Raw genomic sequence first — 23599 nt, 5'->3', positions numbered from 1 at the left:
CAGGTATTAGAAATATTTAATCATAGAGAAAAATCAGTGCCAAAATTGAGCATGATATTAGTTCAAATTTATTATATAATCTTCTTAAATAGCTTTACTTTAAAAGTTGAATAAATATGCATATAACTAAAGCATAAAGAAATAAAGCAGTGACATACATATTTCCAAGTAATAATCAGTTATGTTCTATAAAAATTTTGTTCAAAAATATTTATATGAGGATAGTTTGTTGTTTTTTTTTTTTAATAGAGGAAAAAGCCAAGAAGTAAAGACGCCATTTTTCCTCTCAGTTGTGTTCTGGGTTTAAATGGTAAAAGTTCTACACTTGAGAGGACAGAATATAACTCCACACTAATCTGGATTTTATAGGCACAACCACAATACAGGGATGAAGAAAGGAAACATGTCCAGGCTGAAGGAACAAACTCTGAAAATATAATTGTGCAGAAAAGAGTTAATATAACATTGACAGAACATGAGGGCAGCATCTACAAAAGATGAGCAGAGACAGAAATATTACAAAGCACATGAAGAACCCTGCTAACAAGAAAGAAAGTCAGCAGACTGGACCACAGGGGACTGGCTATTATACGCTTAGGTGAAATGGATCTTAAAATAAGTATATTTAAAATGTTCAAATTTACCAAAGAAGGGACTAAATTTATAATGCAAGAATAGGAGACAAAGAAAAAAGATGGGGCGAATCTAAAAAATATCAAGTAGAATTCTGACACCTGAAAAATACAGTAGTAAAAAAGAAATCAGTGCTAGGATTGAGCTGAAGACTGGAAGGTAGAAGACAGAATGAATAAATCCAGAACATGGAGAAGGAAAGAAAAATTATGAAAGCCAAGTTAAGAAACACTGAGGATGAATGAAATTTTCCAACCAGAGTTCCAGAAGGAGAGGTTAAGGAAAAGGTAACAATAAAAGAGAAAATGTCTCAGAATTTTCCAGAACCGAAGAAACGCAGATATTTTCATGTTGTAGATTCACTCTGAGTTCAGAGGGAGGAAAAATAAAAGGTAAATCCACTCCAAAGGAGAAAGTGATTAAGACTGAATTGTGGCTCTGAACACTTTTTCATCACCCGGCCTGAGAGACACAGGCCACTGTCTCCATCAGTAGCGGGTCACCCTGCCTTGGTTTGCTAGTGCAAGTGTGCGCCAGTGCCAGCAACTGCATTCCCTGGCACAGAAGACAGCAGGAGGGGCGAATGCTAAGGTGGAATCATGTTCTGGAGGCAGGTTTGTCTTGGTCATCACCATAGCTCTGCCGCTTGGGTCAAAGCTTGTACACACTAAGTACCCAATATTGGTGAATTCTTGAATGACTTAAACACAGGCAGTTTAAAAATGCCTCTCTCCTTCCCACCACAGAGACACATAAGAAATATGTATTTGGTCTCTGCACACAGCTCCCCCCAAACCCGTGGAATCTCAGAAGTGGTAAGTGTCTTTTGTATGCTAATGAGATATCTGGTGGCTTTGGGTTCCTGGGTACCTTCAGGATGGAGACTGGCTGCCAGGGTAACCAACCTTGTGATTAGAGGGTTGGAACTTTCAGGCCCACCTCCTGACACAAGGCTGGAGGTTGATTTAATTTGGTTAACCAACGGTCAATGATTTAATCAATCGTTCCTATGCAGTGAAGCCTCCATAAAAAAAACCTAACTGAAGAGGTTAGAAGGGCTTCCAAGTCAGTGAACACATTGAGGTGCTGGGAGAGTGGAGGGCACGGAGAGGGCATGGAAGGTCTGTGACCCTTCCCACATACCTTGGCCTACACACCTCTTCCATTTAGCTGTTGCTGAGTTGTATCCTTTACAATAAATGGATAACGGTAAGTAAAGTGCTCTCCTGAGTTTTGTGAGCCATTCTAGCAAGTTATCAAACCCAAGGAGGGGGATGTGGGAACCCCTCCGTTGATCAGAGGAGGGCTGGACTTGTGACTGGCATCTGATGTTTGTGTGTGTGTGGCGGCGGGGCAGGGCAGTCTCGTGGGACTGAACCCTCAACTTGTAGGATCTGAAGCTAACTCTAGGTACAGAGGGTCAAAATTGAATTGAATTTTAGGACACCCAGCTGGTGTCAGAGAACTGGTTGGTGTAGAGAAAGAACCCCACATTTTTGATGTCAGAACTGTTTTGTGGATAGAGCAGAGAGGAGGATTTTTTTTTTTTCCTTAATTCACCAAGCTAGTTACTCAAGTCCTAATATTCTATGTGTCTATAAAACACTGGGACTCCAGTTTCTTGATGAGATAATAATTTTTTCTTCAGAACCATAATACGCTTTCATAAGCTAATATATTTTTATCTCGGTAAGTAAACAGAAACAAACTTGAGGAATGTTAGGATTTAAAATGCTGTCTCTATTTCTGCAAGGAATTTGGTTATTCCAAAAACTAATGTCCCTGCGGTGAGGAGTCCTTCACATCACGGCATCAGAGATTTCACTTCACCTTAAAATGAAATGCAGTTTATAAAAATAATATATTGAAAAATGGCACCTTTTTTAGCCATTAAAGTACAGGTATTTAGTCAGAATAGACTGAAATAATTTTGTGTATACTTACAGATTTTCAGGAAGACAAATATTTCATCTTAGCTGCTAGACGAAACACATTTCAATAAATATCATGCAGGCAAATGCATTGGACAGGTTTTAGAAGACAAATCCAGATCTACCTCCTACTCTTCTTTACTGGGCTCTCAGTCCCTGGAGGGCTGACCTATGTGAATTACACACCAAGCTCGCTGACCCTCTGGCTTCTCACTGGATGGAGAGGGAATGGAGCAGGACCCTGTAGGGCCCTCCCAGTACAAATCCTTTCTGTATACCCTGTTTCTTGTTTGCAGGAAATAGGCTTCATTTAGCCTCCGTGACCTACCCTGAGTTCCAAAGGGCAGATTCAAATAACTGCTTATCAGGGAAGGGAGGGAATACAAAAACAAAGGAGAAGCGGGCAAGAAATAATAGTGCATGGGGTGGGAGTGGAGGCGCAGGGTCCTGCCTCCACCTCAAGGAATATAGGTAACAATACCTTTGAGTTCTTCTGCAGGAACTAAGGCCCCCGCCCAGGCGGAGGATGGTAACTTCAGCCTGAGCCCAAGATTCCTGGAGCACAGCCCTGTTTACCTCACCACCAACCAATCAGAAGAAAGTCTGCACACAGTGGAAGATAAATGAAGACCCTGAACTCCTCCCCAAATGATTCTCCCTTTAAAAACTTTCATGGTCGAGCAGAATCTTCAGAGTTGGTTTTTGGACACAAGTTCGCCATCTTCCCAGTTTGCTGGCCTCCTGAATAAAGCGACTTTTCCGTTCCTACCAGCACTTGTCTCTTGAGTACTGGCTTTTGAGAGGAGAGCAGCGAACCTGAATTCAGAGACAGAGAAGCCAGGAGACGGGCCGGTGGGAGGAGAGAGAGGCTGGGATATTTACTCCCCTGGATCCCTCAATGCTGAGGCGCAGTCTGGTAGGGACTATATCTGCCTAATAACAAACCCAGCTTTGTTTGGGTGGCTCTCACACACATACGTACTGCTCCCTCCAGCATAACAAATCCTTCCACCACCTCCAGAAAGTCTGCATTTTATTTACTCAATTCATTTTTGCTGCCTTCCTGTTTATTTAAATGGGCCTGAATTGTCTCTATCCAATTTTCCTACATACATGTGACTCGTTCTAGAGTGAAGTTAATTCTCTGCCTGATAGTAAGGAATTAGACTCTCTCCATATGTCTTTGTTTCTTCCAGTAGGATTTTCGTATTCTCAAAAAAGTATTCAAATATTTGACGTCTTTTTCCATTCTAATTAAAATGTTAGGAGCTAAACACATTCTGTACAGCTGTTTAGAACAGGAGGTAGGACAGAGGTATGAGTGAAGTTTTAGTTTGGCCTTCTGTACACATTTTTAGTTATGTTCCCCTGCTACACATTAAAAGAAATAAATCTACTATGTTCCCCTCCCCCCCCCACCCAAGTTCTATTTCGCTGCCAAACATTTAAAAAAAATCTACAACTCCCCCCAGCACCCCGTCCTGGGGAAACACTGACTGAAACCGTCCACCCTGGCCAGGCACCACAGTAACCACTTGCATGAGTTATCTTCAGCAGGAGGTCCTGGTAAGGAATGCGGAACTAACAAGCTACCACCAACGGGAATAATTTGGGAAAGGTCACAAGGAAAGAGGAGACGCCAGCCCAGATGTCCTGCCAACCTCCCAGAATCCTTCTCGCTGGAATCCACCTTGGCCGAGCGACGCACGCGCCACCAGGAAGGACCCTGAGTCAAAGTGACTGGCCAGAGATAAGCCAAAATCTAACCCCATTCCCATAAAACCCGAGACTGCGAGCCATGTGGGCAAAGCAGTTCTCCTGGCTTCCCTTACCCTGCTGCTCTCCACCCGGGAGCCCCTTCCCAATAAAGTCATTTGTTTCGTCAGCACGTGTGTTTCTCTGGACACTTCATTTCTGAGTGGTAGACAAGAGCCCACTCTCGGGCCCTGGAAGGGGTCCCCCCTCCTGCAACAGTTCCACAAATATGTTTACCTGTAGTATTTCACAAGTATAGATTTTTGTTTCCATCACTTATCAAGATCATTCTCCCAAGTTTTATTTTCTCAAGACACAAAATGACTTTAAAGAAATGGACTGTATATACCAAGCTATTGGAGCTTTTGTTCCTCAGGCACCCACTACCCATGAACTTAAATCATCTGCATTCTCTTTATCTTGTCTGTACGTATCTCTTGTTCCTATGCAAAGGGCACAAGAAAAGATCTGAGCCTGAGTGTTGTGGCTTAGAAGGTGAAATAAATTGGAGCCCAGGGAAATGAGCTCCTCGATGACTACTTGGTCAAATCAGAAAGAAAATTAGTCTAGACGCTGAAGATGATGTGTGCTCAGCATGCCACGTGGCACATGATTAGATGAGAGGGAAACAGGTGCTATTAACAGTTGTAAAGCCACACTGGGGAAATTGCAACCCAGAAAGCTAGCCACATGCCTGATAGTTAAATACTCTGCTAAGTCATTTATTCTTCCAGGTTACTGTTTAAATCATTATTGAGACTACGAAAATACACATTTTTATCTTGGCATAATTATATAAATTATTTCTTAAGTTGCCCCAATTAGTATACCTTTCCCTGAGTTTGTTTCTTTCTTTTCATACATACCAAGCACTTGGGGAACAAACTTTCACTAGTTGTTTCCTTTCAATACTGTATTCAGGCTCCATCTGGATGTTAAATTTGCTACTCTTTACACAGATAGGCAAGATGTCATCATTAATTTCGAGCGAAGTCCCATATGCTCTTTGTCCCTCATCTTTTTGCCCCCCACCTAACGGCAACACCAGTAGCAACACAAACAACAGCACTGGGTCCCATACTCAGATTGTGCTAAGTGTTTCTGTGTTACTTCACTGGTTTTCAAATTTCCCCTTTCAATGAAATCTTATCCCAACGCCCAATATTCAAAACAGAAAAGGAGAAGCTCCCAAAGTCTCTTTGGGCCATTTTCACAATGGCTGCTTTATCTCACTTAAAGTTTCTCCAGTGATGCTGAGAGTTATTTACTGTTTTAACTGGGCCTTGGAGAGCATTCGTAATGTGCTCAAAGCCAGACAGCAGTAAGATAATGGAGCCAAAATTGCATTTATTCAATCAACATGAAATTTTTGCCTGCCTCCTGTGTGCCAGATACAACTCTTGGCACTTGGGATACATCAGTGAACAAACAGGCAGAATCCCCTGTCGCTGGTGGAGCTTATATTCTGTCCCAGTGGATCTGAAGGCAGGTTTGTCTAATTCAAAAATGGTGTGGACTTCATGAGATACTACAATGGCACTACTTGGATTCTTTGGTTTTCTCTCTCGTTCAATCAACCTCTCTTTCCTGACCTGAGCCACAGTGGTATAATTCTACTTTCTTAGAGAGTATGCATATCTGGATGACTCATGATCAGCTTAAACTGATATATTCTAAAATCAGCATCTACCTGCCCCCAAGCTGTCAAAACAATCGCCAGTGACTGGTAACATTCCTGTGGTGCTTGGAAGCCCACAAAGCCCATTTATATATAGTCTCTTGCTTATCTCTCTTAACTACTTCACAAGCTACAACCAGGTCAGAAATGATTATCCTATCATACGGTTTGTAAAGGACAAAGTTATGAATGGGGGATGTGTACTTCAGTCTGCTGCTGGAGGGATGCAAAATGTGCTCATTTATTTTCTTTAAGTAAATTTGATTTAACACTGAATTTCATATCCTGCTCAGCTAATGGAAAATTTGACTTCAATCACTCCTGGGGCTCCCTTCCCAAAGCCTGGCCAAGATAACTTACTGTTACATTGGTCTGATCCCTTTAGGCCCAGCAGTTCTGCCATGCTTGGGGAATAAGAAGTCCTTGCTGAGTGTGGGAAGCACAGCTGTTCCCTTCTGTGGTCTGGCCACCAACTTGGGCACTGCCAGGTAGAAAGCTCTGGGACCCACGAGATTTTGTAAGCCTCAGATCTTCGTTTCCTCCAAGGTCACCTGAAACTTCTCTTGTATTTTTTCCTCTGTGGTATGTTCTCTCGCTTCACCCTCTAGGATACATGAAATAATCTCCTTAAAGGCTTGAGCTTTGGAAACAAAGCGAGGAAGGAAGGGATCTCGCAGGCAACCCCATCTTGATAGCCGTCAAAAACTCTCATGAGGCAAAAGAGCTTGGAGTCGAAGAACTGCTTGAGAATAGTTACTGGGGAGAAATCTATGAATTAATATCGGAAAAATTCTTCTGGGACATGGTTCACACTTATTCATTGCTTATTATTATGAGCCAGAAACTGTGAGAAGCACAGGTGCCTAATCTCATTCAATCCTCTCAAAATCCTAATTAGGTTAGGCCCATTGTTCCCATTCTGCAGGCAGGAAAATGAGGCTCACAGAATTTACGTAACTTTTCCAGCACAGTGAGTGGCAGAGCTGGGACCTGGCACAGGTTTGACCTCAGGATTACGCTCCTTTACATCTGTGTTCCTTCCATCACACTTACCGTTCCTGTCAATGTCATTTCTCTAATCATTGGGGAGCTACTATTGGTTGCCCACTACCTTTCACTGCTTCTACTCACTGTCAGGGAATTAAAGGAATTTTCCATCCAAGTGTTCTTGGCTTCCCTTAAGATGCTGATCAAGTTGCCCTGCTGTGTTTATGTGGTGTTTTGCTTCTTCAGTATCACTTCGGTTTCCTTAAGTCTGGACAGCTCTGTGATCAGGGTCTCTGTGTCAAGCCCAGGGCTTCCTATACATACGTGTGCAGGAAGACGTTTCCCTATGGGTATTTACTAAAAATGCACCTTCACAACACCCACCCCTAGATGTTTGGGTTCAGTGGGCCCAGGGAGGATTCTGGGGGCTCATCTTCAGCAAAAATTTAGGTAATTGTGGTGAAGGTGGCCCATGGTGCATCCTTTGAGCATCACGGCTCTAGCCAATCCTTCCTCTACTTTATCTTTAATTTATCCAAGTCACTGCTTGTTTGGTTACAAGGACCAGGAACTCTCTCAAGTTCAAATGTAAAGGGGGCTGGCTGAAAAGGAGGACAAGGTGACATTATGAGAAAGAAAACAGCCAACTCAAGAACTGCACAATTGTCAGAGAGCTCTTCTCTGTTGCTCTTCAAGCTCCATGGGTCCTTGTCTCCTCCATTCTTTAGGGCTGCATGAAAGTATGTCTGCTCCGTCTCACCTCTGTAAATCAGCTTTGTCCTATCTGCCCATGGCCTTCACTTGGGAAGTCTGAACTGGGTCTTAAATTTGACACATCACTGCATTATGCTCACTGAACACAATCTCTGTGCTGCTTGCTTCAATACTTCAAACAAGAATCTGACTAGCTCAGCTTAACTGTCCATGGGTCAGCTGCCTTTGAGCAAGTGGGCACCCTCGTGCAGTCACTGAGGTTATGCTTGCAAGTGGCAGGGTACACGGTCCTGTACTGCAAACACGTGCATGTAAACCTGCCACTGAGTCAGGAATTAGAAGCATGAGGGAAGCTTGCTAAGCAGACGGCTGTGGGTCGGGGTGAAATCACAGCCGTGGCTACCACAGTGTCACTGTCACAGAAACCTTCTTAAGACTTCGCTTTTTATCTGGTCAGCTCTCAGCTCAACTGCTCCCACTCTTCTCTAACTGCTCCCTCCTAAACGCGGGGCCCAGTCCAGAATGGTTCTTCTTAACATTCAGAGCCGTCTGTGAGCTGGCCCCGCTGCACCCTGCTACCGTCACCTGCCCCACAGGAACCCCCTTCTGCAGATGGACCTCTACTCCTTCCACTCTTTCAATGTGCCATGCTCAGTCTGGAATGTTTCCACTTTCTCTACGTTTACTTATGTTTTCTTTAAAGTCCTGTTAAACCTTACTAGCCTTATGAAACCTTTCAAGGTCACTCATCCCTCAACCACTTTCTGTGTGGCCTATTCTGCACTTCATTACATTTGGTCTTGTGTTATGCCGTTTCAGACCTTTCATCGTATTTCACCAAAGACAATTATTTGAAGGCAAGAATTACATTCTACAAGGCTGACTTCTCTAGAGCCTAGAAGTAACAAGGCCACCAAGAAAATAAGACAAAGCACTGGAAGAGCTATTAGCAGATATACCCAGTGAACTTAAATACTATGTTTCGAGCTCACTCTTATTTTTTAGCCAAACTAGCTAAAGATTAGGCCCACAGGATACATGATTTCCTTTCATTTTATTTTATTTTTTCTTTTATACCTCAACTAAAGTCACTTTCATTCAACTGGTTGAGTTAAAGTCAATATCTGTTGATAGTCACACAGAACAATATGGTGATAAGATTGAACAAAAGTCAGACTTTAGCTAAGATGTCATTGTTAAGAAGACTTTTAAATGAAAGCGGACAAGGTAGCATGGCAACATACTTACACGAGCTAATTAATTTTAAAAGACATTACCTCATAGCCAAGTAAGTGTCCGTTGCTCAACTTCCAAGGAACAGCGTTCCAAGAAACTTCAATTTCTGAGGAAGACAAGCTATTTGCACAAACTTGAGATGGAGCTACTGTAGGCTCTGTTTGGGAACAGAAAAATATACTGAAGTTCTTATTTTTTAAAAAAAAGCATTTTAACATATTTGAAAATCTAAGATATTCTGTAAAAATATTTGAAAACAAGAACCATGTCTTGGTCACTTTCCATTTCCTAGGAAGAGACAGCATCACAGCCACAGGCTTTTCCTTGCTGAATAGCCAGAGCAACTTGCTCCCTCTCTGGCATTCCCTTCTTAGTATCCTACTTTCCTCCCCTTTTTCCCTTGGTTCTTTCCTCCCTATCATTATTTCTCTCTTCTCCGTCCCACAGTCCCTATGGGAAATCCTATGCCCACAAGTGCTACTTATTTTATGTTATTTTTTGTTTTTCCAAATAAAGGTCAAGGTCTACAGAGTTCATTTATTCAATAAGCATTTGGTGACTGCCTTGTCTAGCCAGGCCCACAAGAGGGGCAAAGTTAAATGAGATCCTGTACTCTTCTGGAGGAGATAAGCACACACAGAGCTTAATATACAGGAAGAAATCCCCTTTGTAATGGAGAACTCTTGGGGCTTCATGGATCTCACAGTGATTCTTTCCTCTTAGGAGCTCTGAGCAGAGATGCATCCTCCCCCAATATCCATTTCTACGTTAAAGGATCCTGCTCCCTGGCCGTGGCCGATGCATATTAAGATAGACCCCTGGTCCAAGGATGGGCCTATTAGATTTTTTTCTCTTGAGAATTTGAAACATGCTTTGGAAAAACGAGGAAGACTTGAGGCCAATCAATCCAGCCCTGATGCCCTAGAGAAGCCCTAAGTTTCTGAGGGCCCAGAGCTTCTCTGACTAAGGCTCTTCATGAGGTTTGCTATTTACCTCTCTCTTTGATTCAATGAAAGGTCAGAGTATATTTCCAATAAATCCCTGCTTTTTTAAAAGACAAGTCGAATCAGTTTCTGACATTTGTAACAGAAAGACCTTTAACCAAATCATCAGTGGTGGCAAGAATGGAAACAGGAGAAGGAAAGTGCAGGAGGCAAGAAGATAGAAAAAGGCTCTGGCCGTCCCTCCTTCCCAGCTGCCGCCCGCCCCCAACCCCATCTACCCAAACTCCCTGGTTAATTTAATTGCCATCACCCCTCAGACTCCTGACCTGCCCTTGTAATGATAATCCTTCTCAGCAACTCTTGGAGATGGGGTCTGGCTATGAATATAAAAGCTCTTTGTTTTGCAAAAAATTTAAAAATCCTGTTCTCTTTTTGTCTCAGAACACAGTGGGAAAAGAGAGAACAAAAATAGGAGGTGACAGTATGATGAAAAATTGAGCCTCCTTACTGTTTTTAGGAATGACAACTGTGGACCCACTTTCTCAATTTACTGTAAGGCTTGGAGGATAGAGGAGATACTGTGAAATCGTATTTCATGAGCTCAAACTACTCAAGAGCAAAGGCCCGGGGTTAAAATACTAGCTCAATAGGTCTGTATGGATTTTGGCAAGTCCATTAATTTCTTTCCTCAAGCTTCCATTTTCTCCTGTGTAAGTGGGAAATAACAATAGTACCTACTTGCCATTCCTCCTTGGAAACTTCAAATTAGGTAACGTCTGGCTGATGGTAAGCATCCAATACATGTTAGCTCCTGCCATTCTAACTAGCTAGAACCGCATGAGATAGCCAATATTCAGCTGCTTTTGACCTATAAAATGGCAATTTCATAGGATTCTCCTAACATTACTATTATTTTTACTATTACTTTCTGGGACAGAAAGGCAGAGAAAGGGAGTGAGTCCAGAGTGGAGTATGTATGAATCTATACCGGCTAGAACTGGTGAAACCCATCCTCAAACCTGCATATTCCATACCTCCCCAATGTCAGACTACTGGTCCTCCCTCTCCATCCTGCTAAAACCTCTTTCTCAGGTCTAGGAACCACTATAAAGCTTCAGACTAGGGCACTTCAAAAAGAATATCTTAATCTTACCTCCCGAAGAAGAAAGCTGTAGAAGGCTGTGCTGCTCCCTGCTTCACAGACTGGAACTCAGTGTATTCCTCATAAGCAGATTTTTAACGAATTATTACCCCCTCTAACTATCCATTGAGTCTCACGCTTCAAGTAGGCATGGTTGATCTTTATTACCTGGACTAGTAACTATGACTTCAATCATTCTCCTTTCCAAGAAATATATCTGAAGTCACAAAGAACTTCCAAATGGGTTTTTGGAGCACAATTGGTTGATTGAGTGTGGTACTGACATACAGATCTTCCTTGACTTATGATGGGGTTACATCTCGATAAACACATCCTAATTTGAAAATATCATAAGTGGAAAATGCATTTAATATACCTAATATAGCAAACAGCAAAGCTTAGCCTAGCCTACCTTAAACAGGCTCTGAACACTTACATTAGCCTACAGTTGGGCAAAATCATCTAATACAAGGCCTATTGTACAATAAAGTGTTGAGTATCTCCTGTAATTTATTGACTACTGTACTGAAAGTGAAAAATAGAACGGTTGCATGGTACAGAATAATTTGAAGTATATCCATTGTTTACCCTTGTGGTTGTCTGGCTGACTAGGAGCTGTAGCTACTGCTGCCCAGCATCCTGAGAGATTATTTTACTCCATATCACTAGCCCAGGAAAAGATTAAAATTCGAAACTCGAAGTAAAATTTCTACTGAAATGTGTCTCACTTCACACCACTGTAAAGTCGAAAAATCATTAAGTTGAAGGCCATAGCCTATGGCTAATCATAGCCCTTCCATACCTTCTTCTGCAGAGAACACTGTTGTCACTGGGCTAAACGGTCCTTCGCCTTTGTTATTATAAACACCCACTTTAACTTCATACAGTGAAAATGGCAGGATGCTTTCATTTCTAAAGACGTATCTTGGGGTATCAGGAGATGTGACCACTGTCTGGATCCAGTTGGTTACTCCAACAGGGCGGAAAGCAACAACATATCCAAAACCTTCACCATTCTGTAGTTCTTCAGGGACTGGCTATAAAGGAAAGGCATATTAACTCACGCTTTCACACGAGAGCAAGGCAAGAATAAATGCAGCTATAATGCGGAGTCTTTTGTAAAAGCCATCAAGTAATCATCTACATTGTATTAAGTGGTTGGATTAAAAAAGGAGAAAAAGGTCAGGGGGACAGTCAGCTGCTTTTAAATAAACATATGCCACTCTTTCATAGCCACCAGATAACTAACTGGAATTTTCATAAATTATTCAGATTTTTGAGCATCTTGCAGCCGCAATCTGAGTTCCAAATAATAAAGATATACTTTCAGTTGAAATACTGCATCTCTAAATCAAATAAAAATCATCTCATCCCTAATGTTGATTTTATAGAAAAAAACTACACATTGACATGATAATTCAGAGCAAAAGAGTAAAACTTTAAAAAAGGAAATAAAAACAATGTATTAAACTCAAAGCTGTATTTGCATCATGTCAAAAATTCCTATTGACACTCCATAATCTCTTGACTTCTTATTTTTCCAACCACATCTTCAAATAATGTAGACAATTCTAGTGCCTTCTGACTTTGTTAATTAATATTTTTCCTAATTATGACTTAAAGCAAGGGCTGAGAGAATGGCTAGGAAGCAGCACGGGCTGGAGAAGTGGCGTGTGCATCACCAGCGGGGGAGCAGCTCCAGAGTAAAGAGCCAGGACTAGACTCTCACCCCTATGCTTACCAGCCAGATGACCTCGGGCAAATTATTTAACATCTCTATGCCTTAGTGCTTTCACCTAAAAAATGTTGCGAGGATAAAATGAAAAAAATATGCAAAATGCTAGGAACAATGATTAACACAGAGTGAACACTCAAAAATATTAGCTACTAGTTCCAGCCACCACTACCAGCACCACCCAGGATGCCATGAGTGTGGGAAGAGCGTCACCCTGAGGGGCAGGCGCTGTACAGACACTTACATCCCAGGTAATCACCAGTTCAGACCGGCTCCCACCTCCTCCACTGGCGTCTGAAGGAGGCACTTCCGGCACTGAAAGATTAGAAAGAACGACTGAAACCCTGCTAGCATCTGGTAATATTTATCTGAAAGAAGACTCAATGTTGTTTACCTTTAATACTTAAAATAATTTGATCATTGGCACATTACACGTGTGTGTGTATGTGCATGTGCACACATGGGTGTATATATGCAATTATATCTGTGTATATATACGTGTGTGCATATATATGTGTATATATATATCTTTGAGGGAGATCATCACATGCTTTATATTTGCATAAAATTATTAGAGATTCAAAATATCTCAAACAGTAAGAAAAAAATGACTCAGTGTGAAGGTTAATAAAACAAGAAAAAGTGATTCATCAGAGATGATGATAAATCAATCCCATATGGACATTTTTTCCCCCAGTTTCAAAGCTATTTTTTTAATTGAGGTATAGTTGATTTACAATGGTTCAGGTATACAGCAAAGTGATTCAGTTTTATATATATATATATATATATATATATATATATACACATATATACACACACATATATATTCTTTTCAGATTCTTTTCCCTTATAGGTTATTACAAGATATTAAATATAGTTCCCTGTGCTATACAGTAGGTCCTGGTTGTTTACCTATTTTATATATAGTAGTGTGTACCTGTTAACCTCAAATTCCTAATTTATCCCGCCCTTCTCCTTCCCCCTTTGGTAGCCATAAGTTTGTTTTCTATGTCTGTGAGTCTATTTCTGTTTTGTAAATAAGTTCATTTGTATCATTATTTTTTTAGAGTCCACATGTAAGTGATATCGTATGGTATTTGTCTTTCTCTGTCTGACTTGACTTCACTTGGTATGATAATCTTTAGGTCCATCCACATCAGCATGAACATTTAACTTGTGACTATTTCAAGTACAGATTTAGTTCTCAGAAAAACATTGGCTCTATATAAAGATGACCCATAATTAAACCCTCAAATCCTGTTATGAGATAATCTTTATGAACCTCACACAGGCTTTTATGCTGAGAAATTTATGCTTAGTAAATCCCATGACACACCTAGAACATAAGTTCCCTGAAGGTGGGTCTTTGTTGTGTTCAGAGCTGTACCCACTGTACCTAGAAAGTGCTCAGTGCACAGCAGGTACTTCCTGAATATGTGTTGTGTGAATAAATGAACTGAGCTCCAAGACAGACATGGCTTCCCGATTTCTCACAATATCTGGCATAAACATTATATGCATTGTCCCATGTAAAAGAGCATCATTAAAATTATTGAAATGTATTCCATGACTTCTATCTTGGCTTTGTTCCAAAGTAATATATTGGCTGTATTTCAAACATAATTTTAGTCTTAATTAATACTACAGACTCTGAAAAGGAAAGTCTTAAATCCTCTCTGATGCCTCAATAATGTGATACCATGTACACTTTCTACTTTGCAGTTTCAATGTTAGGCTATTTTTAGCATTATAAAAAAGAGTCTTATGGTTATTATTAATAGTTGCCCCACATGGACAATTTTAACAATAATTCTCTCTTAATTTAATACTCAAGGGGCCAAAATATACCTATTCATCAATCGCTTAAGCTTGGTGGCAGAATGAGATTTCCTAGCAGCTGAACTCCCAGAAGTCATTATCCTACCAATTTGTCAATGCTTGTTATGAATGAAAACAGCACTTCCCCTGTTAACAGGGTGCCTATATCAGATAGTAATTATAACCTTAAGTGACAAAAACATATTCACTCTACATACACTAATGAATGCTGACGATGGACTGAACTCTTGCAAATGTCACACTACATCAGAATCACTTACACGTGTCTTTTGACAAATGCCATATGGCCAGTCTGCCGTTAGATAGTTCAGATAATTGCGACAATGCATTATCGAGGCTGGAGATCAAGCGCAGGAGAAGTGGAAATACACACCCAGAAAAACCTATGAAGCCATGACTCAGAAAACAAAAACACTAACCTGCCTCCTCCGTTCTTACTTTTTCTGAGGGTAAACTGGGTTCTCCACCTCCGATTTTGTTACTGGCTACAACCCGAAATTCGTATTCCACCCATGGATTTAACTCGACTACCGTAGCTGTGTGTGTTTTCCCATCAATGACCTCAGGCACTACAAAGGAATATTTCAGAGAGGTAAACGTCTGCACGTCTTAGGGTTGACCTGAAATCCACTCATATGTACCGGTGGCATTTGCCTCTGCCCCTTTACCTGTTGTGGCCGTCTGCCAACCCACGGAGAAAGGGGTCCGTGCCTGGACAGAATAGGATATAACGGGGCTGTGGTTGTCTGTGCCTTCTTTCCAAGAGAGTTGGGCTGTTGTATCTGTAATTTCATCTACCTTTACGTCTTCTGGTGGTCCAGGTGAACCTAAGGCAAAAATGCAAACAATATTTAGCAATTCCATAAACGTCATTCTCTTCTACCAATGTGAAGAACATGCCCCATAGCACTTGAATCCCTTCAACGGATCCCAATTTCAAAAGCACTTAGGGAAAAAGGACATTTACCTGGCAACAAAATTTCCACTTTTTTTCTTTCACATTCCTGTTGTTAGATATTAAATCTACATTTTGAGCCATGAATTCCAAAGGCATTATACTCCACAATTGCAAATGAAACCTGCTTTTTGAACCCTCTATTCAGCAGGATTCCTGCACTGTTCCAAATTCAACATCCTTTACTTTTGGCGCAGAACCTTTTTCTTTAATCTTCTGGGACATCTCTGTAGTTCCCAGTTTGTAATCTAGAGCTGTTTTATTCTACCATGCACTCTGGGTCATTTTTCAGCTCAGTAGCAAATCAGTACTTTGGACAGTAGCTCAGACTGGCAAATTTTCTCAGGCACCCTAGATGATCCTGTGTTTTATTTTGGAAGTAGACACACACACACACACACACACACACACACACACACACTATCACTACTCTCTTTCATATTAATAAACACTACTGCTGAATTAATGACATGCTCAATAACACATCAGCTTGGCAGCAGCTGTGGAATGCTCATTACAGTGAGAGCTATTGGAATGACAGAGTTGAGATTTTTATTTCTTTGAATTAGCACCCATCCTTATTCTCACATCTTCTGGTCTATTTGGGCAGGGGGATCAAATCAATATTATATAACTCACATGTTCATATGCTATCTCATCATGGTTTTTCAGTGAGAAAGGCTCAGTTAAGATGCGAAATTAAAGAAGCACACAGAGCCATTAATGTTTACCTCTCACTATGAGGTCAGCGGCAGATGAAACACTGTCCACCCCTGTCTGCACCACACAAACATATTTCCCACTGTGTTTCAACTGAATGTTTCTGATCATTAAATCGCCTGACGAACTCTGTTGGAAAAAACAGGTAATGAACATATTATTAGTTTGAAAGCACAGAGACTCTCGAAGGCTATGGCCAACAACACCACTGGAATAAAACCCATATTTAGAGAGAAGACCTAGGTGGTTCCAAGACAGAAGATTGCTACGATGGAAAGTATGGAAATAAAAACAGGTTAAAAACCATACATGATTGCAGACATAGATTTCTGTAGCTAAATAAACAACAAGCTTTCCCCTGGGCATTTATGGTTTCAAAGATAAATAAGGGCAGAGATTACAGTCTCAGAGTCTATTTACTTTCACTAGGGTGACACTTCTCTTTATATCCACTGCTCAGCACCAGCGCAACTCTTTTCTCTGGTTCCATCCTCTTTGCAATTATCTGCCTGAGAAGAAGACGGAAGCATTTAGGTATCCGGTGGGAGATAAAGGCAGCACGACAAGGGGATTACCATGGTTGAAACACTTTTCTGAACACTTTGAAGCTTAAAAAGCCTAATGCTATTTAATTCCTTCACTACAGAATTTAGGGACAGTCAGTATGAACCCCTCAATAAGAAGAAATTAAAACATTTTTAACCAAAAAATAGTAGCTGCCCATAAAGACATAGGCCGGCATTCCCCAGTGCCAATTAATGAAGTAAATGTATTTCTAAAAGCTCAACTTCAAATCGTCCTTGTTTTAAAAGAATGTAAAATCATGTTTGTAAAATGAGTAACTGCAGGCCAGTTTCATGCATTAGTAAAAGTATGGACTGAAATAAAACGATTTGGAAAGCAAAGCCCTTTGAAGAGGATCACGTCATGGAAAATCTCTAAACTAGTATGGAAGAGGAAGCAATAAGTAGTTTGTCTAATTAATTAAAAGGATAATTTTACTCTTGGGTTTTCCCAGTATTTGTTGAAAGATGGATTCCGCTATCCTGCTTTTAGGTAATTTCCTAAGATCTCCTATCAGGTAGTTTCTTAAATATTGCTTCCTATCCTTAGGATTCTTAATGCGCTATGTATTCTCCGTTGGTTGGATTCTATGGCTTTAGCCTGAATTTCTTAGTATTGGGAAAAGGCAGATGTGAGCTGATTGATGGCTGTAATTAAATGATAATCCAGAAACTGCTGAGTTTGCACATTTTACTTTTATCAAGTTAAACTTTTTCCTTTCCCTCCCTCTCTCTTTCTCCTCAGGGTTACTTAGAAATTTATCCCCAGGACAAAGCCTTCAATGCTTGCTGACCTTTAGAAACTCTTTAGATTTTATGAGCTCCATATACTCACAGGAGGTTGATTATCATTTCTATAGGAATCTCTTATTTTCAGTGAAGTAAGAACTGTTACGATTAAATTCCATCAAGGCATTGGGATAAGCTGTTATTCCTCCCTGTGTTTATTTGCTATTTTGAAAGCAGTTGGGTAAAAAAAGAGAATTGGAAGTAGCACTGTCTTTTTGTCCTCAGACACATGAATATAGCTTTTAGGCACATAAGCTCGTTTTCTTTCTTGAAGGAGTAAAAAAGAGATTGATGTTGGGTTTGTCATTTCTGTTCACTTTGGTATTGATGGGTAGAGAGAGAGATAACTTAGCTAGCTTGTGTAATAACCAAGCCATCTTCCTGAAGAAATATAGTTAGGCTCACCATGAAGGGAAATATAATTTTTAATTATATTTTACACTGTAGAGTGAAAACGGAAGCAATAAACATGTAGACGGTAGGAACCATTGATTTTTTTTTCAGCACCAACATGAAACTGAGTGGATGAATACATAAATGAAAAATAAAATGTAGCAAAAACTAAGGATCCTGTACTTAATTTTTGTCTTTCTCAGTAGACTATATTTATATTGTTCCTCTTCTAGTGCTTTTTCTCTCTCACCCTATCTATTGTCTTTTCATGGAGCAATATGAAGAGTCAAGATTCATCTTAACAAAAGTTCATCGAATGCTTGCCGTATTAGACTCACTCGAGGTTAGAGAAGTATGTTATACATGACCTCTGCTCTCTAGGATGTAAACCCAAGTCAGGGATGTATATATATATGAAACAAGTTATGTTTACAAATTTAGAGAAGTTATTTAATAAAGGTTAAATAAAATCACATGGCACATACCATGTGTACACAACCTCAGAATGCAGGAGGCAGGACATTTTTCAGTCCCGCTGAGGATGTGGAGCAACCGGTACTCTTGTTATTGCTAATGGGAATGGAGACCGGTGCAATCACTCTGGAACCTTGTTTAGAAATATCTACTAAGGCAGGATATACCCATAATCTACAACCCGTCAATTCTGTTCCTAAGTAATACATACTTTACAGAGATGTGTGTGTATGTTCATCAAGACATTTACAAGAACGTTTGTGGCAGTACTAACCATAATAGCTAAAGAATGGAAACAACCTAGTGTCCATCACAAAAAGTAGCTTAGTAAGTAGTGGAACACTCATTTAAGGAAATACTATTAGACCATGAAAATCAATGAACCATAACTATATAGACTGACATAGCTAAGTCTCAACATAAAAGATATAAATCAGATAGAAAGGAGTACAATGATACTAATCTATCATATCATAAATCTAGACTGTGACTATCTTTGGAGGGATATTTAGGACTGCAGCGAGGCATCACAGGGACTTCTGGAATAGGGGTCATGTTGCTTCCTGATTTCATCGTTGGTTACCTGAATGTGTTCATTTTGAGAAAATTCACTGGGCTACACACTTACAATTTGTGTATTTTTTGGCAGAACATAATGACTCTCAAGATGCAGTTGTTATAATGTACAACTATAGCTCTAAACGCTCCACTATAAATAGGACCATCAGTGAAAGGGTCAAATAACATGGCTGTTATTCTAAACTCCAGTTTCTTTCACAAGAATTAAATGTTTAATAATAAAAGTGCAATTAATTAGAACATTCTATAACTTCTTATTAAGATGCAATTGATTATTCCCAGACATTAAAAAAAGATAAAAAAGGAAAAGGAAATTCCAAAGGGAAGTTTCACTTATATCAAACCAATTCTTGTCCCCATCAATTTTCACTGCTAATGGTTAGAATATAGTTTGTTACTGATTAACTATGATAAAGGGGACAGGAGAGGAATGTCCGAAAAAACCCAAGTAGCATTAGTCTAATTGTGGTAAAATAGCACTTGATAGATTATTTTTCAGTATATTTATCAGTAAAATTGCATCTATTATTTAGATACATTTAGAAACATGCTTCTAATTCCTCAGAGTGTAAGTGTAAAACAACTTACAAACATTACAAACATTAATAATCTTTGAATAAATTCTTAGGAACACTAATAACCCTTTGAATAAAAATAGCTTCTACTTTATTATCTGCTAAATTAGTTTGTTAGTCTTTCTTTGTATTGTTTTCCTAAACTCTCCTTTGTCCCCCTTCCCTCAAATAGAACGGACTAGAATTGGGACAACGCAGAGTCAAAGCTTCATTTTCTTCACTTCGCTTATCCCTATGGCCCTTAAAACGTCCCCCTCCAAGTGCAGCAGTGTAATCCCCAGTCTTTCCAGAAAACAAGTCCTTTTTCTATGCCGCTGATCACAGCATTATTTGAAAATTGAGCTTTTAGCAGTGCAAGAGGCCTATTTCTACAGCTTCAACAGGGGTTTAAGAAGAGGGAGACATTTCCCTAAGTCATATGAATTTTAGCTCTTTCTCAGAAGCACTATCTTTTTAAATAGGATCATTCATTCCAAAACTATTCATTAAGCAATGGTTATACTTTAGTCGCTGGGGATACAGTAGTGAGGGAAAAAACCAGTCCTTATGTTCATGGGGCTTACAGTTGAAAGACAGCCATTAATCAAACGACTACCACAAATCAATGTAAAATTACAGTGTAATGCAAGTTCAAAATACACAGATGAATCTATGATTCTGGAGTCTCAATGTATTGATAGTTGAGCTAAGATTTGCAATATGAATACAAGCTATCTAGCAAAAGAGGGTAAGAAAAAAATGGTCTACATTAGAGCACTTACACATATGCAGAGACTCTAAGGCAGGTGACAACAGAGTCTCTTTTGGTAGTGGGAGGGATAGGCAATGTCAGGGGGATAGTCAATCCACAAATCCATAGGAATAGGCCTCTCCCACTACCAAAAGCTCCATTTCTGTCCCCAGAAAACTAAAATTTCACTGTAGCTAATTTCAGGTTCATATTCATGTCTTAATGATAGTAAATTTTTTATTATATTTGAAAAAACTTGTAAGCTTTTCTAGAATTACTTAATTATCTAATTAGTTGTTCACCTAATTGTATAGATTTCTCCTAGAAAAGATCATATTTCCAGAACATGTTACAGGTATAAACAGTATATGGATTTATAAGTCAAATCACCTTTGAAATAAATGCTAACAGAAAATCCAGTGAGTGCATGAGATGAAAAAGAAGATAAGCTTGTTAACTTTTTCCCTATATTTTCTTAGGTGACGATGCTAGTGGAATTTTTGATGTAGTTGAAAAACCACTCTGCACTGAAAGAAAAACACTGCATGATGTGATAACCCACGCCAGCTGAAGGTAAGAAAGCAGACAACTCATTACTAATTACACGTAAGCTGAGAGTACATTGTGAGATCTACCATATGCTACAAATCAAGGTATAAAATAAACCTTGGAACTTGGAAAACCTCTAGACCCCTGCAAATGTAGCACGCACTCTGAATAAAACAAATTTTCAGCAAAAACTAATTTCCTAGTAAGCACTCTTGATGTAAATGCTGCTGCTGGACTGCCAAGAAGCATAATTTTCCAATTTAAGGGGAAAAAAAGCATTTTGACAACTATTTGGAAGGCAAGGTAGAATAGAAGCTCCTCCTTTTAAAAAATCACTTTACACAGCCTGTTTTTGTATAGATTCCAATGTTAATCATTCATCTCGTCACTGGGTTGCCTTCCAAGTCCTGACACTGCATGTAAATCATACACAGGTGACTAGCGAACAGTCAAACCTACAGGTTACTTCTGAAACCTGAGTGGTGTTTTTCTCTGTGAAGGCCCCTAAGGGAATTGGTGACAGATGGGTCACCTCTGTATTTCTGACCAACCAAGTTAAATCTTGCCCCATCCCTACCCCAAATGGCTGCAACAAGGCCACCTTTGTTACAAATGGACACTGCTCACCCAAGGAACAGAAATAATTGGCAACCACTGAAACATGAAAATGGGCCCTAACACTGTAAACAATTTTAGTTTTTCCGAATGATTAATAATTTCATCTGAAACTGTCTGATGCCTGGTTGTCCAAACAGGTGATATTTAGTGCAGGTAATATGCAATCTGTTCACATCAAAATTTTTCGACTTTCTTTGGTACCAATAAACTGAAATAATTGATCCATTACAGGATTTAGAGCCCTAGCTTGTCCCGTCATAACTGTTTTGAAAGAATAACACATGAAAGATAAAAACTTGGTCAAAGACCTTCATGCATATTTTAAACTGTGTCAAATGCCCAAGTTACATGAAAGGTATCAGCTTTTCTATTTCAACATCAAGTTCACATTAACAACTTGGGGATTTTTTTTTTCTGGCCAGTGTAGTGTTTATGGAGTATCTTACTGGAAGTTGGTGATCTCAGGATCCAGTGTCTATTCCCACAGTGATTGTACCTCAGTGTTTTCTAAACTTCAACCATTAGAGTCACACCGCCACATTTTTTTTTTTTTTTGCCATATTCCAGTACTAAATGCTCTACGATTTACTTGTTTCTTAAACTGTTTAACTTTCTTAAATAATATGGAAGTCAATACAGAAAATGTGCACTTTTATCTAACATGGAAAACTGTCGATCACAGTAATAGTTAACTGAAAATGAAAACAGTGAGTGGAAAATAATGCAAATGGACACTGTCCAAAATAATGTAAATGGACACTAGGTGGGCACTCTCAAAGTCTCTGAGACTTGGACCTTTGCTCTTTTAATTAAAAAGGGAGATTAGCAAAAATTAGAAAATCATTCGTGACAAACCTAACACCATACTGAATCATTCTCCTTGATTTAACCTAAATGATTGAAATGAAATTGAAAATAGAATAGATCTCATTCTGCATTATTTAATATTGCCTATTGGGTACCTAGTCTGTGCTTTGCAAAACACTGGGCTACCCAGATCACTTAACCCAGTAGTTTTCAACATTGGCTGTACAGTAAATTCACCTGGAGAGTCTTTAAAAACATACCAGAAATCCCTAGGCCACATCCCAGAACAGTTAAATCAAAATGGACTAGAAAGAGGAGACCCTTTAGCTGATTCTAATGATCAGTTAGTATCTAAAAGCATTAAATGCCCGAGGTTTTATATTCTTCACATCATCACTCCTCCTGGAAATAAAAGCTTCAAGATAGTCACTCTTTTCCCTAGCTCTAAAACTCTGCAATTAATAAATGCATAAAATAATCATTAAGTTAGGTTGTTTAGTGCTGGGTTTATAAGTTGAGAACATTACACCTGTACATATTTTGATTCTGGAAGATGGGTGAGAAAACTAGTACCTGTGAAACAGGTACTATATGTCAAGTACAAGGCGCATTTCCTTGACATTAGATTGCCTTGGTGTACTTGTTGTCATTTTAAAAACACTAGTCATTGAAATAATTCAACATGGTGATAGATTTCTATAGATTCATATAGCAACTTACTGTTAGTCAATGTGAATCACCCTAGGATTACTCTGAATTGATGTGACGACAGTTCAGAATGCAAGTATTTCAAGTCACAAGAGCCTACCCTGAGTAACAATTTATCTCATAGATCACAGGTCTTTTTTTTGTCTTTGTTGCTTTTACCCTCATATCAGAGGTTTAAAATACACTGGGAGCAAATCTGCCCCTTGCAGAATTATAAGGTTAGTATATGAAAAAGGGAATCCACTGATACAAAGGCACAAAAAGCCACTGTTTCATGGAAACTTGACCAAGTTGTGCAAATGTCTTGTGCTCAGTTCTAGTTCCAATTACTCTTGCTGTGTAATAAATTACCCCCCAAATTTAGTGGCTTAAAAAATTGAAGATCATTTACTCTGCTCAGCAATATATAACCTGAGCAGAGATCAGCAGGGGGACAGCTCGTCTCTGTTGTAAACCTCATCAGCTGGGGCAGCTGGAACGGGGATAGGCAAGCCAGCTTACATGACTGGAGAGTGGTGTCGGCTGTTGGCTGGGAGTTCAGCC

General features: G+C 39.6%; 1 protein-coding gene across 1 annotated transcript in view; it reads right to left on the bottom strand.

The window, feature by feature from the left end:
- The window catches only part of CNTN3 (contactin 3), a 329425-nt gene that overhangs the window by 20957 nt on the left and 284869 nt on the right, over positions 1-23599 (bottom strand). The window contains exons 14-19 of the mRNA XM_007192451.2: positions 16283-16400; positions 15265-15423; positions 15016-15165; positions 12999-13069; positions 11822-12056; positions 8976-9091 (exon numbers count right to left, since the gene is read on the bottom strand). Coding sequence (XP_007192513.1) covers positions 8976-9091; positions 11822-12056; positions 12999-13069; positions 15016-15165; positions 15265-15423; positions 16283-16400 — 849 coding nt within the window. The remainder of the gene's footprint in view (positions 1-8975; positions 9092-11821; positions 12057-12998; positions 13070-15015; positions 15166-15264; positions 15424-16282; positions 16401-23599) is intronic.

This window comes from Balaenoptera acutorostrata, chromosome 10 (genome assembly GCF_949987535.1).
Source record: "Balaenoptera acutorostrata chromosome 10, mBalAcu1.1, whole genome shotgun sequence".
Taxonomy (NCBI): domain Eukaryota; kingdom Metazoa; phylum Chordata; class Mammalia; order Artiodactyla; family Balaenopteridae; genus Balaenoptera; species Balaenoptera acutorostrata.
Note: the sequence above shows the minus strand (reverse complement) of the source record. Positions and strands in the feature narration are given on the sequence as shown.